At 46.0% G+C, this 18351-nt stretch overlaps 1 protein-coding gene across 1 annotated transcript in view; it reads left to right on the top strand.

Moving 5' to 3' along the window:
• LOC119377749 (sphingomyelin phosphodiesterase-like) overlaps positions 1 to 18351 on the top strand; it is a gene marked incomplete at its 3' end in the record, with an annotated part of 205134 nt that overhangs the window by 162141 nt on the left and 24642 nt on the right. Inside the window, 1 exon segment of the mRNA XM_049411645.1 lies at positions 3804 to 3884. Coding sequence (XP_049267602.1) covers positions 3804 to 3884 — 81 coding nt within the window.

Raw genomic sequence — 18351 nt, forward strand, 5'->3', positions numbered from 1 at the left:
GGTTTTTGCAATAGGGCTGGAAAGCGGTGCATCGCGTGATAAGAAAAAAGATGACAAAGGACTCTTGGGTGAACGCGTGGTGTAGGAAGAAACAGCACCCTGTCACGTCACAAAAGGACTGCAACTTTGAAACAAATTCTCATCGTCGTAGCTACGCGGAACACAAGAGCGCAGCGTAAATACCACAGGTGAGACAACTTCGCACCTTAAAACAGCTAAGATCCGAAGTAGTACAAGTGCCGCGTTTTCCGCGCCGGCCGACAGTGAACATGGGCTGCCGTCCCAAAAGCCGAAACATTTTGGCGTCATCTCTACAGCGGGCACGGCTTCAGTGCAGCAGTGCAAACAAACTAGAACATGGGCTTTAGTAAAACTTGTTGTTGGGCTAGTTGGTGCATGTTACAAGTAAATTCGACGACGCACACCACCGAGGAAAGTAGGCGAAAGGACAGAGCGTCAACTCGCAACTAATTTTATTCTTGCAAATCCACCGCAATATATACACCATGCCACACATGCGCATAAGACACCATGCTCCCATCCAACAATCGCCCACTCTCAATGCACGTGCTAGTTTAGAAACCTGTCAAAAAAATCAAATTCAGCTGAACGCAGTACCACCGACGTATCGCTAATACATATATCTTTTTTCTTTCGGATGAAGTATGCTTCTAGCATCTCTCGCTCAATCACCTCCTTGCTTTTACCTAAAATAGTGATATTGGCAAATCTTGCCTGACATCCACACGCGCTGCAGTGCATAGGCAAATGTGCCAAAAGATTATTCTTTATCGAAAGAACATGCTCCTCCCTCGATCGTTACGCATCGGCCGGTCTGGCCGATGTAAACCCTTCCAGGTGAGCGGAATTTCGTAGACCACTCCCGTCGCACACGTGACGTAGGCCTCGCATGCCTCTTACCGCAGGGGGCAGGCACGGTTCCTCTTGACGCTCTGTCCTTTCGCCTACTTTCCTCGGTGGTGTGCGTCGTCGAATTTTCTTGTAGAACATGGGCGCCGCCATGTTGCTTGAAAACAAACAAAAATTACAGCATATCCACGGGTGAATTATGAAGAGCTTGGGCGAAGCTCCTGAAGCAATCATGGTCTCGGGATTCGCTTCTCGTTGAGCCCGTTTCGCAGCGGCGTCCTTGGCGCGCACCGTCACGGGATCCGCCTGGCTGCTGCCAAGCGAGCGCCCGCCGCTGCACATCGTCCATGCTCCGCCAACGATCCGACACGTACGGCGACGATCCAGGAGAATGATAGAGCCGCTCGCTCCCCGCGCAGCCCGCGCAGCAGCCAATCGGAGAGCAGCGGCACTTCCAGCGCCATCCAGTGTCGATTCACAAAAGCGCCATATTGCACACAATTCTATTGGACCAACGCCATCTAGGAAATGAGACGAGAAATGGTGATGACGACACAGATTGTGTACAGCGCCATCTAGAATACCGTCCCTGAACTGCAGTTTGTATGTACTTCTATGAGACAGCGCCATCTATTGCATCATACGGGAGATCCGTTTACGCCGGACAACGGAGACGTGACAAGGTTAGACTAGGAGCAGCTACGCCCCTAAAATAAAAAAAATACCGGAAGCGCGCAAAGATCACGTTATCATCTCCAGCCAATAGTGGCGCAGCATGGGCTCCAGCATCCTAGGGGATATGTTTCGGATACACGCCGCCAGGCCCTGCTTCGCTCACGCGGTCGCGTCTCAGTGGTAGTTTCGGTATCGCGCACTGCCGCGTGTGTTTTGCACGCTCGTAAAAGTCGCTCTGACAGAAAGTTCGACAAAATACCGCATGCAAGTGATGTTGCCCGATGCCCGAATGGTACACGCCGCCAGTGCACGCCGCCGAGCAGTAAAGGAGGCCAACGTTGGGCGCGAACAAAGTGACGTGCGAAATACCGCTTTCAGGAGGATGATTTGAAGTGCGCTAAAGCGATGCGGACCACTAAAACGTGATTTTATTTCAAAATAAGCACTTCTTCAGCATCAAAGTAGCACTACGAGGTTTCTCGACCGCTATTTCAATAATCAACGTCAACCCAATATTGCCTTTAGTGTCCCTTTAAGGCTGAGTTAAGGCAATTGGTTATGATGCCCCTCTTAACTAGCTTGCAGCGAGCACTATCAATAGGAAGCAGCGCCTTCTTTGACCTTGGAAGGTACTCCATGCATATATGGTCAGTAAGAAACGCAGCCTATATCCCACAACTCAAGTTCATCATTCTCTGACACTTCAAAGGTATATTTTAATCCCTCGCTTTCATCCTCAAAAACACTAACTACGGTAGCAATATTCGTTTGAAGTTCTCGCCTGCAGCTGCTTTCAAGACCATCAAAAAATTATCAACATATCTACATATTTTGACGACATTTCCGTCTTGCAACCTCGATCTAATGCGCGCGCTAACGACATCCTGTGCGACAAAACGATGTCGCACAGGATGGGGGCCACCGATGATCCGACATATACCATTCCTTTGCACATAGAAATTGTCTTCCATCTGCACAACCGTAGAATTCAAATAAAACTTTAACAATTCCAGGAAGTTGTTGCTTGATAGGCCTGCATCGTTTCAAAAATCAAATTCTCCAAAATCCTCAATCTTGCCTCGAACCGCTCTGAACAACTCTTGATAAAGGATTGAACAATAAAGGTCTATATCTATAGAAAAACCACTGTACGAACCCTGGCTCAAGTTGTGTAAAAGACGCTACAACTTCAAAAGAGCTACGCACTACGAACGGGTCATTGCTCACCAGGCCTTGAAGGTTCTTCTGGCCTGGTGAGGTGGTGTTTTCGTTGAAGTGGTGTTTTCTGCACCCTGCAAGCTCTCTAAATTATGCGCGATGACAAATAAAGATTCACGATGGCAATGCACTACGAAGCACAGAACGCGCTACACACGATGCGTTTGCAACGTGGTTTACAAGATACTTTTGAGAACACACAATTTTTAAAGAAGGCAAACGGCAAAACAGAACGTGAAATCTTGGAAGCGTTTTTTATCAAGGAAGCAGGAGACAGTTGCATCAGCAAGCCATCTATTTTGCTCCCTGACGCTGATATTCAATATCTTAAAGGTTTCATAAATCATTTTTACCGTGTTTTTTGTTGGTTATCCTCTAACTTTCCATCGACTCACTCTCAATTACTGTTATCGCGGTAAGTGAGCCTGCGCCTCGAAAATGGATTGTTGATTGTTTTTTGTTTTTTTGTTTTTTGTCGGTTTTTTCCTGTTGCTTGTTCATCCTTGTTAGGAACTGGTTTTATCGGTTTGTCACTTTTGTTCACTTTATTTGAGTGTGGAAGATGCGTGCGCACGGTTTAATTCATGTACACGTGTTAGCTTTCAGTGAAAATGTACTTTGCATACCTGATGCTTTTGATTGTCGGTTTGATTGGAATGGCGTGCTCGGTTTGATGCGCTGTAAAAACGAGCGGTAGGTGCAATAAAGATGTCAGTTGTAAGTTCAGCGCTCGTCCAGTCTATAACATTTTAAAGCAGCGCAAAAGACGGGACAAAGGACAAGAAGTTCACAGACGAACGCTTCCAGTCTACTGTGTTCCCGCGTCCTCGTCCTCTATTGCGCTGTTTTTCGCCAGCTTTGATGTCGGCCTAGGTACTCCGGAAGTATATTCATAAAAAAGAGCGAATGGACTCACGTTGCCCAAAAGAGCTAGATTTTAACATGATCAAAGAGGAAAATTAATTTAGAGGTATGTGCATTGAAAATATTCAACTTTCTGTATCTTAGTCTCACTATTTTCGTGTGCTTTATGCATACAGAGGTGCCTTCTACGCTGTTACACCATTTCCTGGATTGAAGATCATTTCTCTCAACATGAACTACTGCAACACCCTGAACTGGTAAGCTCGTTGTCTCATAAACAATGCTTAGGAATAAGCGAAATGCCTTTCGAACTTTGACAATTTACTGAATTGCATTCTAACATCGTTGTTGTGTTCATGTAGTCCCAGTAGAAGAGTTTATAAATGCATTTTATAATCATTGCGGGATAAATTACGGCTGCAACCTCATAGCACGGTATAATGGCTACTTGAGCAGGGAAGTTCGTCAAAGTTTTTACACTGCGTCTAAATACGCGTAGGCACTGATTAAAGGTAGAAGAACTTTTAATGTGCCGTTATTTATAGATCGCCAATGATGTCGTAAGATTATTACAGTAAGGCGTCTGAGAGAGTTACAAACGCTTTGTTTTCTGGTAGATGACAAGACAAGGGTTTGAAGAAGCTGGCGCTTCCAGAATGTGGTCGGGGAAAGCGAGACATTTTACCGATCTGTGTAAGGATCGTGGTCTTTAGTTTTGAGGTTGCTTTACGGGAACAGATGAACTTGCTGTACTGTTTGTTAGTTTGAAAATTATCATCTTGTTGAGGTGAAATGCTTCAGCAAGTCTTGTGGTGGAGCCCGAGCTATTCTTCTCTCAGGCGAGGTTCTACAGACTTGCACATTTTAAGAATTTTCTTAATGTCTGAGGTGTGAGCGTCGCATTGTGCTTCAACATTCTGTGTCATGATTGATCAACGGGCTGCTTGTTTTAGATCTGAATCTCAAACTACTTTTTGCTTGCGTCAAGACACCTTCCTACGTGGGCAAAGCATCCTCGTAGCTTTGCGACCGCAACAACGCGGTGCCTCGAAAGAGCAAGTCTATGTGGGTAAGCGTGCCAGTCGTGTCGACTCAACCTAGTGTAGGGCTTCAGCCACTGTTTCACGAATCTCCGCGGTCTAGAGACAGACAAAAGCAATTATCATTCGCCACAGCAGCGGAAAGCCAACGATATACACGTGCGTGAAAAGGTGTCTATAGGAATTCCACGCACTGAGCCCCCACCCTGGCATATCAATCACTCCGGAGAACAATATTATTCTTACGCACCACTACCGCCGAGGCGGACTTCCAGCCGGCGTGGCTTCTGCGACGTCGGTGTGCCGTAGCCCTTAACTTCGATGGCGATGACGGAAGATTTGCACGTAGGCTGAACCACCGTTGCACAAGACGTGGTCTACCGGGAACCTCGCTATAGCCCGGTGGGTCGCTTTTGTGGCCCTGCCCAGTGTGAGAAGGTTTTGACAAGTTTTGCCCTGTAGTCGAGGCTCATTTTACATTGGCCGTTTTCTGGTTCAGGTTCATGCAGTTCGTGATTCCGAGACCCCATTGAAGAAGCATCTGCCGTCCAGCAGGCACATGTCAGCGATCACGACTCCTGTGAACAAAGCCCGCGTTGGGCCTTCCTTCGAATGTGTTCCTTCTAACCTCTTCTCTGCTTCCTTCCTCTTTTCACACATCACGTGCTTCACGTGTTCTAAGGAAATCTCTTCACTTTTTCTCGTGACAGACTGGTCCTGAAAACACTTTTATCACGAAAGTTTTATGCCGGGGTTCACCAGGACTTCACTGACATTATTTACATGATAGATGTGACGCCGGTAAAATGCACAAGGGGACGACGCAAAAAAACATAAGAGTTCCTTTGATTTGCACAACCTCTTCATCTGCGACAATAGGAGCTTTAGCCACACTGCTACCAACGCTCATGGATGAGCCTTTACAAACGCGCCTTATTCCTTTCACACCTTCTCCTTTCCCAGTGCCCTTCGCTGACGTGGGGCGGTGTCGCTGTCTTGGAGACGTAGAGTGAAGTACAGCAACATGACACTTTACCTGTGGGCAGAAAACTGCGTAATTAAAGCGAGAAAGAATGTGGATGGCAAGGTATTCCGAATTCGTAGCGAAAGTGACTTGTGTGTATTTCATGACCATTGAATGATTGCATCATGGATTATTTTCTCCACAAGAGTTATCCGAAAAAATCGGTTCTCGTGAACTCCCTTCAGCTATTCATAAGAATGCCCGAAGCTTAAGAAAGCATTTTTATGACATTATTGTATTGTTGGATAACACTGATTATAACTTTAAACTCATTTGTGTAAACGAAACATGGCTTTCATCGGGGACGAAACCTTGTATTCTTTCCCACAATATGTATCCGAATTAGAGCACTGCACGGGCCGTAATTCTCGCCCCGGGACCGGGCCGGCCCCGAAACTCGTTCAAATTTACCCGCCCGAACCCGGCCCGGTGACTCAAAATTAGACCCGGACCCGGGCCGAACCCGAGAAAAAATTTGGCCTGCCCGGCCCGGCCCGGCCCGACCACAGATCAGGCCCAACTGAGGCCCGACCCAGTAATCTAGGTGGTGTTGCCCGAACATGGAATCGACAGCAAGGTGTTTTAAGTGGCAAATATCTACGCTTTGTTGGCGTATGTTTCGCTAAGAATTATACTTTAACATACGGTAATTTCTTGTAAAAAGGGGCTCACGGTGCAAACAGTTGAGCGGACATATTGGATACAATGATTGTTTGTTCGGCAGTGGTATACCGTACCCATTTTTTCTGCAAATACACTGGGAATCATGAAGGGCGTTTTGTATCGGACATTGTAGCAACGAAAGCGATTTGCAGCACGAGTTGACTTTCGATAGGGGGCGCAATAACAACAAAGGGTGGACTTATGGGTGGATAAACATTATTATGGTCCATCGGAACGCGCTCGAGCACTTTGCGGGCCGCTCCGACATCGGAACAGAAAGACCAAGTCTCTCTGCTGCGTCGCAGGCCCGTTGTACTGCCCATATAGCTGTTCTAGAGCGGAGCTGGTAATAGCAGCCTCCCATTTGGACGGCGTGATGACTTCGCCGCCACATAACACGGAGCACCGCCAGAGCATGTGTTCTAGATTGGCTTGGCAGAACAAAACGCTCACTTCACTTTGTTTTTATTGCACTCTATAGTCTACTGAACTTTATAGCATGCTGTAACCACAAAGCCAATCGTGTACCCTTCTCGATATGTCGCACCTGTTCTCACCATTGTAATACCTTGCCACAGCAAGAGAAACAGAGGGAAAAAACTAATTTCTGAAAATACAGTAATCTAGGTAAAGGTGTGGAACCGCGTGCACCACGTGTATGCGTATAAGCAGGCGAAAGGAAGAAAAAAACTATTGTCATAGCATTATTTTCATATACCACACCGCTGCTAGTATATACAGTCTATAACTTCCTTATGGCATAGTTTATAGTTACTTCTTCACATGTATTGTGCGAAAAATCAAAGTATCAAGATATTCCTGCTTTAAGCCCGCCATGCGATCTTGCATCACATATCCTGCCGCGCTAAAGGTTCTTGCACTGCTCGCGCTGGCCGCACGGGCGCACCACATCTGCTTTGCCAATTGCGAAGGCATCGGCAGTCGTTGTTCTTACTTCCACCACTGGAGCAAATCTAGGATGTCTTTGTGGACCTCTGCAGAAAGACCATAGCTGTCCAGCTCATTCCTTCACTCCTCTCGTTCCCGAACGTCGTCCCACTCTTCAATCTCATCTATAAACCTCCTCTTTGAGGGCTTCTCCTTCCAATTTTCAGCAGTGTATGTTATGCATGGTATGCACCGTGCTCGTTTTTTCCTCCAAGTAGAAAACAGCGCTACGAGACGGGACAAAGGAAGGGCAGAAACACGGCGCTGACTATCAACCAAATGTGCTTTATTCCACCAGTCCGCATATTTATCCTCCACCATGACTAAAGAAAGCATAACAAAAAAGCAGAAAAAGCCCGGTCAGCCAGCGCAAAGGCAAGAAAATCTTAACTCGACAGAAATAATATCTCCTTCGAAAGCAGTGAAATCGAGGGGAGGCTAACACATGCCTCGCCGCCTTTACAAATGTGATACGCTTCAGAAACGAGACGCGCACGTTCGTCATAGTACTTTGATAGGAAACTCAAATCTTTAAAGATGGCTGGCAGCCGCATTCATTGCAATGAATGGACAGTTGACTGTCTTTTGCTTGTTTAGAGACCTTGTTCGCGTGCTCGCGCAAGCGGTCATTAGCACACCGGCCAGTTTGACCAACATAGTACCGCCCGCAGGAAAGAGGAATCTTGTACACAACAAAATCGCAACATTCAACAAACTTTTGCCGGTGCTCCTTACTACATCTTTCCGTCTTGGTTTCTCTGTTACCTGCTGACACAGGCTACCAAGTTTATTTTTGGCAGAGAATAACAACCTACCCCAGCCCTACTGACCCCCTTTTTAAGATTATGTGCCACTGGTGCACATACGGAATGACTGCAACTGGTTGCTGGGGTGTGTCGGTGATTGCACAGCTGTTGAGACCCTGTTCTTAAAGCTAGAAAGGAGGCTTTCTGCGATGCTGGTCAATACAGTTTCCGGGAAACCTGCCAGCTCACACGTGCTAATTGACAGGAAAAACTCTCCTCAACCTGGTGGTCACCGGACCTCTCAAGCGCCGCCTTCATGCAGGCCCTGGCAATGCCACGCTTCACAATCTTCGAGTGCGCGGACGAAAAGGGGAGAAGGCTCTTCTGCGGCCTAGGCGCATAACCCGAACAAGCATGGTTGTTTGAGAACGAGAGTTCCAAGTCCAAGAAGCGTAGCCTATTGTCTAAGGGATGCTCAGTGGTCAACTCAAGTGGACTTAATTCCGTGAGGAATATGTCAAAAATTCCAGCAGCAGGCTGTACGTCACGAGCGTTAGTGCAATAAAAAACTAAAAAGTCGTCCACGTACCGCGTCACCTTTGCCACGCTAGTCTGTCTAAGCTTGCTGTCAAGATTACGATCATAGCGGGCTAGTAAGATGTCGCTGAGAGCAGGGGCGATGCATGAGCCAATGCAGACTCCTTTTCGCTGAATGAAAAGCGTATCGTCAAAACTTATAAAGGCGGATTGCATGTAAAACTTTAAGAACTCTAAAAATTTTCGACAGTGATTCCACATGCATTATGAAACTTAACACCGTATCCGTCAATGCAATTACTAACTTCGGCACACGCATCATTCTGAGGCAATGAGTAGTATAAGTCCTTGATGTCGACTGAAACGGCACGCACACCCACTGGGCAGTCATCTCAGAGATAGGCAGAAATAGTACGTTGTCTCCTTACGAGGTAGGGGTCGTCGATGTCAAGTAGGCACAAGAACCTTTGCAGGAACGCACCAACTTCTCGCTGCCAGGTACCGCGCTCGGAAACGATGGCCCGGAACGGGCAAAGTTCTTTGTGAGTCTTGGCGCTGAAAACGCTGAAAGGCTGGTTCCTTTGCAGGCCTTCACGGATGATGCAAATGTGGCAAGTCCAGCTCTTTCGCACAGGTGAACTGCCCTAGTTTTCACTTTCGTGATGACCACTCCATTCGCTTCGTGGAAGTTGCTGCTAATGGCCGCTTCTGCCTTTTCCTTGTACACACCACGAGGCACCGCGACGAATCCTCCCTCTTTATCAGACAGGAGCAGCTTCAGGCCGGCATCCCTAAGCACAGCAACCGCTGAGGAGCTTAACCGTGATTTTCTTAACCCGCTGAGGCAGGCAGTCCACTCCTTTCCTGATGCACCGGTCAACTTCATCCGTCTTTGCTTTACCAGCAGCTGTTCTGACGAGGCTGAGTAGTTCCGTCTTGTCCAAATCAGGGTGCTCACAGAATTTTGGCCCGAGTTTGAGAAGATCAGCCACGTTCTTCGGAAATGAGGCATCCCCGAGAACCTTGACATCTTCACCTTGCTCTGAATTCTGACATTTGCTCCTAGGCAGACGAACGACCAGGTTGCCCCAAAGGAAGTCAGCAGTCTGAGACGCCAATCGCAAGTCTCCTAAAACCTCTTTTGGGCAATGGGTGAAGACATTTCACTGTAGTTCACAATCTGCTGGCAGTCCGTGAAGAAGCGAACCTGACGGAATGCCTCTGATCACAAAATGCGGCACATTCTTTGACATGGCCTTCAGAAGGCATCAGAGCCCCGAAAAGACAGGCAACTTCAAGTGGCAGGTAGGAATGCTTGAGCGAGTTGGTGTAGAGGCGAGCTCTAAAAGTTGCAGTGGCGAGCAGGTTTATGCAGACGACTGACGAATGTAAGCACGAGAAAGGCGTGAACGAAGAAAAGAGCCCGATGTAGTAGAAAGGAACTGCAGTAGGGTACGGATTTGGGCTGGTTGGTGCAGAGTTCAAGTAGAAAACAGCGCTACGAGACGGGACAAAGAAAGGGCACAAACACGGCGCTGACTATCAACCAAATGTGCTTTATTCCACCAGTCCGCATATTTATACTCCACCATGACTAAAGAAAGCATAAAAAAGCAGAAAAAGCCTGGTCAGCCTGCGCAAATACAAGAAATTCTGAACTCGACAGAAATGCTATCTCCTTCGGAAGCAGTGAAATCGAGGGGAGGCTAACGCATGCCTCACCGCCTTTACAAATGTGATACGCTTCAGAAACGAGACGCGCACGTTCGTCATAGTACTTTGATACGAAACTCGAATCTTTAAAAGATGGCTGGCAGCCGCATTCATTGCAATGAATGGACAGTTGACTGTCTTTTGCTTGTTTAGAGACCTTGTTCGCGTGCTCGCGCAAGCGGTCATTAGTACACCGACCAGTTTGACCAACATAGTACCGCCGCAGGAAAGAGGAATCTTGCACACAACAGAATCGCAACATTCAACAAACTTTTGCCGGTGCTTCCTACTACATCTTTCCGTCTTGGTTTCTCTGTTTACCTGCTGACACAGGCTACCAAGTTTATTTTTGGCAGACAATAACAACCTTACCCCAGCCCTACTGACGACCTTTTTAAGATTATGTGCCACCTGGTGCACATACGGAATGACTACAACTGGTTGCTGGGGGTGTGTCGGTGATTACACAACTGTTGAGACCCTGTTCCTAAAGCTAAAAATGGGGGACGCTTAAGCTTCGCCTTTAAGAGTTGAACGCGATAGCGGTATCCTGCCCCTAGTGCGCACTTCGAACACTACGAGTGTTTAACAGAATGCGCGCACTAAGGTGTGTGCCTTTGTAATGGGTAGCATGCTTTAAACCAGGAGCAATTATGCGCGAGAAACTTTTTCGAAGTTGCGATGCACCCACTACGTGGTCCTAAGGGAATACGCGCAGTAATGTGTGTGCCTTTTGTAATGGGTGGCTGTCTTTAAACCACCAAGTCGTTATGATATTGACATGGTGTGACGCCCGGTGGCGATGTACGCTTGTACCACGCATTATTACTGCGATATTACATCTCGTACTGTGACACCTGTATACAGGACGCGTTTTTGGGATGCATGAAAGTTCCTTTCAGTGCAGCTCCAAGCTGAGGCGTGGCTGTGTGGTAGAACTCCTGCTTGCCACGCAGACGGCCTACGTTCGATTCTCACTCGGACCGAACATTTTTATTATTTATTTTATTTGCAGCTTTTTCGATTTTTCGGTCACGGACAAGATGATGATTTTTCGCTCACAACCAACGGCGCCGACGCCGACGACGGAATTTCTGCGATACGAGCTCTTTAACGCTATCGCGTTAAAAAGGAGTGCCAGGACTCACAAAGGACTTTGCCCGTTCCGGGCCATTGTTTCCGAGGCGCGGTACCTGGCAGCGAGAAGTTGGTGCGTTCCTGCAAAGGTTCTTGTGCCTACTTGACATCGACGACGCCTACCTTATAAGGAGCCCAGGTACTGTTTCTGCCTATCTCCAAGATAACTGCCCAGTGGATGTGCGTGCCTGTTCAGTCGAACATCAAGGACTTATACTACTCGTTGCCTCAGAATGATGTGTGTGTCGAAGTTACTAATTGCATTGACGGATACGGTGTTGTTAAGTTTCAGAATGCATGTGGAATCACTGTCGACAAATTTTTAGAGTTCTTAAAGTTTTACATGCAATCCACCTTTATAAGTCTTGACGATAAGCTTTTCATTCAGCGAAAGGGAGTCTGCATTGGCTCATGCACCGCCCCTGCTCTCAGCGACATCTTACTAGCCCGCTATGACCGTAATCTTGACAGCAAGCTTACACAGACTAGCGTGGTAAGGTGATGCGGTACGTGGATGACTTTTTAGTTTTTTATTGCACTAACCCTCGTGACGTACAGACTGCTGCTGGAAATTTTGACATATTCCTCACGGAATTAAGTCCACTTGAGTTGGCCACTGAGCATCCCTTAGACAATAGGCTACGCTTCTTGGACTTGGAACTCTCGTTCTCAAACAACCATGTTTGTTGGGGTTATGCGCCTAGGTCGCAGAAGAGCCTTCTCCCTTTTTCGTCCGCGCACTCGAAGATTGTGAAGCGCGGCATTGCCAGGGCCTGCATGAAGGCGGCGCTTGAGAGGTCCTGTGACCACCAGGTTGAGGAGAGTTTTTCCTGTCAATTAGAACGTTTGAAGCTGGCAGGTTTCCCAGAAACTGTTCACCAGCATCGCAGAAAGCCTCCTTTCTAGCTTTAAGAACATGGTCTCAACAGCTGTGCAATCACCGACACACCACCAGCAACCAGTTGCAGTCATTCCGTATGTGCACCAGGTGGCACACAATCTTAAAAAGGTGGTCAGTAGGGTTGGGTAAGGTTGTTATTCTCTGCCAAAATAAACTTGGTAGCCTGTGTCAGGTAAACAGAGAAACCAAGACGGAAAGATGTAGTAAGGAGCACCGGCAAAAGTTTGTTGAATGTTGCGATTCTGTTGTGTACAAGATTCCTCTTTCCTGCGGGCGGTACTATGTTGGTCAAACTGGTCGGTGTGCTAATGACCGCTTGCGCGAGCACGCGAACAAGGTCTCTAAACAAGGAAATGACAGTCAACTGTCCATTCATTGCAATGAATGCGGCTGCCAGCCAACTTTTAGAGATTCGAGTTTCCTATCAAAGTACTATGGCGAACGGCTCGTCTCGTTTCTGAAGCGTATCACATTTGTAAAGGCGGCGAGGCATGTGTAGCCTCCCCTCGATTTCACTGCTTCCGAAGGAGATAGCATTTCTGTTGAGTTAAGAATTTCTTGTCTTTGCGCAGGCTGACGGGTTTTTTTCTGCTCTTTTGTTATGCTTTCTTTAGTCATGGTGGAGTATAAATATGCGGACTGGTGGAATAAAGCACATTTGGTTGATAGTCAGTGCGGTTTGTGCCATTTCTTTGTCCCGTCTCGTAGCGCTGTTTTCTACTTGAAGTCATGCACCAACCTGCCCAAACTCGTACCCTACTGCAGCTCGTTTTTTTTTTCATATTATAATGACTTATGACTTCCCAGCGATGCTGTACCGGTAGAAGGTGGCCATTGGACTACGCGGTTAGGACTGGCAGGAGGTGGACGAAGCGATTTCGATATTTTCGGGGTTCGTTCGAGTTGGTAATAAAGCGCGACTAAGCTTCTCGAAGCTTACTCATTGGATGCATATGGTTCGAGGTAAGGGGACATCACCTGGCGGGAAATCGGTCATTGTCCTTTTTCAAGCCAGATATTTCGTGAAGCGAATATACTTCACCCCACGCCTTGTTTAATCAACCTATTCTGTTCCTGCGCATTCCAACGCTGTTGCGGCAGTATCATGTAGCTCTCGCACTCTATAACGCACTATAGGGCCTCAAACGCGCCGCTCGCGGACCTCTCGCTAGCGGCCCGCAGCCCGCACATGACTGTCTTCATTCCATTTTTTTTTCTTTATAAGTATGTTCTTGAGATACACAGGCATCACAGATCGAAAGGATATTTTTCGTGAGGCGCCCCCTGCGGTCACCGTGTGTTGACACATAAACGTGATACAAAAGCTATATTTCAGGATCGGCGTCCAGATTTTCGTCATTATGGGTGATACGAAATGACCGGTTCCCCGGTCGCGAAACAGAGACGTCCGTTTAATGGCAATACTAAATGGGAACTGATGCGCCGGCCACGTGCACGTGCCCTCGATGCCCCTCGGTTTCCTCTTCTTCGATGGAGTCTGGCACGCTCCAAGTTGCTCCGTTCCGCACTATTTTGCAACAATGGGTATCGATATGTTGCTGGACTCCTGCCGCCAAATCCCCTTCAGAAATGATCCCGTATGAGATATGGGAAAGGTCTGCTGTGAAATGACGGCAGTCTTAATACCTCTTCCCCCCTCCCACGCTACCTTCGTCTTGCCCTAGCCCTTGCGGGAGTAAATTTTGTGAATGCGTCCCGTTAGCTGAGGTGAGTTTGAGACCCCGGATATGGCGGAACGAGACAAAAGCTCAGACATTAACAATGTGACCACGAATAGCAGGTTGTGCATGTCCATCTCGCGCCACATGACAACTGGGAGCCGTCACAGAGTCAGAAAAAGAATGTGCCTTTACAGGGATTCTATTTATCAAGACTCCGTGCAGTCCTTTAGTTTTAGAGTGGGGCTCTAACTTTCAAGAACGTTTCCCCGCTTTGTAGCTCTGTGATCGCTCTTGCGATGACATCTCATAGGTTAATTCTGTTATATTACTTTATTAACTGCGATTAGAGAGTAACATTTGGGATAAAAATAAACCGAAAGCAAATAAAGCACGAAATAGCGAAATGTTACATATAAGCGGCTGGTCTATTACTTTTAGGTCGCCCGTTTCAGATAAAACAAGAGCTTATAGCAAGAAGAAAAAGCAGTTCAGTACTTATCCCTCGTAAAACTTCTCCAAAGAGCTTACCCCACATAGAAAAAGCATTTTTTCCGAGATAAAATGCGGGACTTATATATGTATATGCACAGCCTATGCGGAACAAGGCACATTAAAGACAAAAACGATTTTTCTATTATCAGTCAATTACTCTTTTATCACTCCAAAAGCACCACGCTCGCCGCGACAAGACTCTTGGTAAGAGAGAAAACTCGCAGGAAAATGCAAATAACTACGCCAACTTGAAATTCACGCACCAAACGCCGTGACGTCATAGATTCTGACGGTATCTACTGGGCCCTACGTAGCTTATAGTGGGTAAAAATGAAGTACATTGACCTCTGAGGGGCCTTAACAGACTTGGCATACGAAGTTTCTAGAAATTTCGATGAGCCAAGGTCCCCAAAATACGACGAATACAGTTTAAAATCCATGACGTCACCTGCGGAGATTTCAGCGTGAAATTTAAAAATGGAAATTTGACCTTGATTTTATCCTTTATTATTAGACTCGTTGATGGTGAAATTATTGACGTTCGGGTTCTCAGAGTACACTCTATCGGTCTAAACCGTTTCAGTGTCTCACTTTAGTGACCCTTTAAAAACGGAGCAATGTCCAAGCCCGACCTGACCCCAGCCCGCCACCTCAAACCCGGGCCCGGCCCTAAGCCCGGAGCTTCAGGCCCGAGCCCGGCCCGGGCCCGCCGTGAAAGCTACTTTACCCGGCCCGGCCCGGCCCGTGGGCCGGGCCGGGCCCGGGTTTTCGGGTAGGCCCGAGCCCGTGCAGGGCTCTAATTCGAATACTGTCACCGCGCTGGTAGCCCTCATGGTGGTGTGGCTATGTTTGTATCACAAACTGTATCCTATAAAAGGCGTGCCGATCTGTCTATCAATATTCCGAAATGTGAATCCATGTGGCTGGAAATAGAAAACTTCCTCCCATTTCAGGGAAAAATAATTATTGGCACGGTTTACCGTTCACCGTCTTCGTCGATAAAAGAATTTTCTGCGGGATTATCGGAAACGCTAGACAAATTTCACGAGAAAATAAGAATGCGATCGTTTTAGGTAACTTCAACATTGGCTTATTAGACAACAAAAACCTTGCTTTTGTAGACTTTACTTTCTGTTTTGTGAGTTTCGTCTTCGATTCATTGATTAATACCCCAACCTCATGTTCAAGGCAAGGTTCTAATCCATTAATTGATAACATAATTTCCACTCTCGACACGCACCCTTATACAGGAATTTTATAGGTAGATATTACAGATCACTACCCAATCTTTTTTTTTATTTTGATTTACCTAGTAGTCTTCCCAAAAGGACGAAATGGGACGAAATTCAATCTGTCCGACTATGTTGAGTTCTATGTTTCTGAAGCTGGGTCCTATGTTTTTCTGATGCTGAACTAGTGTAGCGTGAGTTTGCCCTCATAATTTTGAATGCGGTAAAAGTTTGCACTAAGGATGCACTTTTTACCAAGCGATATGATGCACCACGTTGTCCATGGTTGTCTGCGGGTCTCTTGGATTCCTTTCGAAAGAAAGATAATCTATATCGAAAAACAAAAAGGCAACCGTTCAACACCCGGCTTAAAGAACGTTATGAGACTGCTTCTGCGCAGTTAGACGGTGCCCTAAAGAAAGCAAAAAAAATGATATTTTGAACGGAAAATTGGCGCGTGCACAAACGTTAAACAGAAATGAAATATCATTGACTTCCTAAATCGTGATAACAAGACAGCTACCGTCAAGACTATCGCTATCGAGAACAAAATAGTACAAAATCCCGAACAGATAAGTAAATATTTTGTTTTTTTTTTCGTCTTCGGAAACTAATTAAAGTCCTTGAGTGCCACAGCTGGAAAGGCAACCTCGTGTTGCTTCTTACGCCCTTGTACAATCGATGAAGTGCTAACGGTTATTACACAACTAAAGAATACAGGAGCTGGCCTAGACAACATACACGCAATACATATTAAATCGGTCAAACACGTTACGGCTGAAGTTATCTGTCATATAGTCAACCTAATTTTTACCGCAGGAATTTTTCCTAGGCAACTGAAGATTGCTAAAGTAATTCCTATACTAAATGAAGGTTATCCGACAATGGTAGAAAATTACAGGCCAATTTCTATACTCTCGTTTTCAGCAAAATAGTAGAAAAATTAATTGAAATTCGTATTTCTACCTACTTCGCAAAATTTAACATACTGTCCTCGTCGCAGTTTGGGTTCCGCTCGGGTCTTTCAACAGAACACGCTGTCATTAGCTTTATTGACTGTATTCGAAAAATTTGGACAGCGGATTAACAGCCGGTTCAGTGTTCATTGATTTTAAAAAAGCATTTGACAACATTAACCACGAAGTTTTGTTTTCTAAGTTAGAAAGTTATGGCATTACTGGCCCGTTTTTGGTGCTTCCTAAAGACTACCTTTCAAGCAGGTATCAAAGCGTCTACATCAATGGCGCTTTTTCACAACATAGGCTCATCACCAAAGGTGTACCCCAAGGATCAATTCTCAGCCCGCTCTTATTCTTGACATTTATTAACGATCTCCCGAATTACTTACATAATTGCAAGTGTTTTCTGTACGCCGACGATACGACGATCGTAGCTTCTGCCTCCAACCCCACTGAGCGTTTAGATAAATTAAACTACACTGTACACAAGCTTGAAGATTGGTGTCATAATATATAAGCATAAACCCTGTAAAGTCTGAGTTCATAGTTTTTCATTCTCCTCATAAACTAATGACATCTGACTTACACATACGAATAGGCAATGTGGAAATTAAACAAATAAGTTCTGCGAAGTTCCTAGGAGTCATTGTTGATTCAATATAAAGTTTGACACCCACGTTGATTCGGTGGTAAAAAAAATTGGCTTTGGCATAAGGGCATTAATTAAAACGCGTTCAAGCTTCAGCATTGATACGCTTCTCTCACTTTATCACGCTTTCATCCATACACATATCAAATATTGTATTACCCCTTGGGGAAATACTTATTACACTCACATATCTTGTTTGGTTAGCATCCAGAAACGCGCGCTCAAATTATAACCTTTACATCCCCCCGTTCATCATCCAAGCCCCTATTTCTAAAATTGAGTGCACTACCTGTTGTTTGTACATACGAAGCCAGTGTGATGGTCTTGCTGCATAAAGCCATCAACCGCCAAGTTTCTGGTGAGGTCTTTCCAATTCATTAATTCATTAATAAGAATACGACCAGGTTTGCTCTGTCAAATAATTTCTGTTACCAAAAGTAGCTACGAATTATGGCAAGCGAACTGCTTGTTTCAGCCCAATTTCCATTTGGAACACTTTAAACCCTGATTTAAAAACGTCATCACTAAACCGTTTTCGATCATCTTTGAAAACATACTTGCTCTCGTCACTCTAATATACCGTTCCGTTTTTGCATTGCCTTTGTTGATGTTTTGCCGTGTGGTTTTGTGTTTGTGAACATACGCGCTCTCATGACTAGTTATTGAACGATTCCGCTTTTGCATTGCCTGTATTGATGTTTTGCCGAGTGTATTTTGTACTGTTGAACATACATGCTTTCATCGCATTATTTCGTCTATTCTATTGGTTGTTGTGTTGCCCATACAGAGATATTGTATATATTTTTAACATATTTGTGAACGTAAATGTAAACATTTTTGACAGAAATCTGTCTGGCTGGGTGGAATATTTAGGAGGTACTATGGCTCCAGCCAAGTTTAAGAGAGCCGACGTTTCGGGACCGATTCGGCCCCTTCCTCAGGGGGTGACTGGTTTGGTCATGGAAGCTTCTCCCCGACTTGTTTCCCCGCGGCTCCGGATTCCC

This window comes from Rhipicephalus sanguineus, unplaced genomic scaffold, assembly GCF_013339695.2.
Source record: "Rhipicephalus sanguineus isolate Rsan-2018 unplaced genomic scaffold, BIME_Rsan_1.4 Seq562, whole genome shotgun sequence".
NCBI classification, from domain to species: domain Eukaryota; kingdom Metazoa; phylum Arthropoda; class Arachnida; order Ixodida; family Ixodidae; genus Rhipicephalus; species Rhipicephalus sanguineus.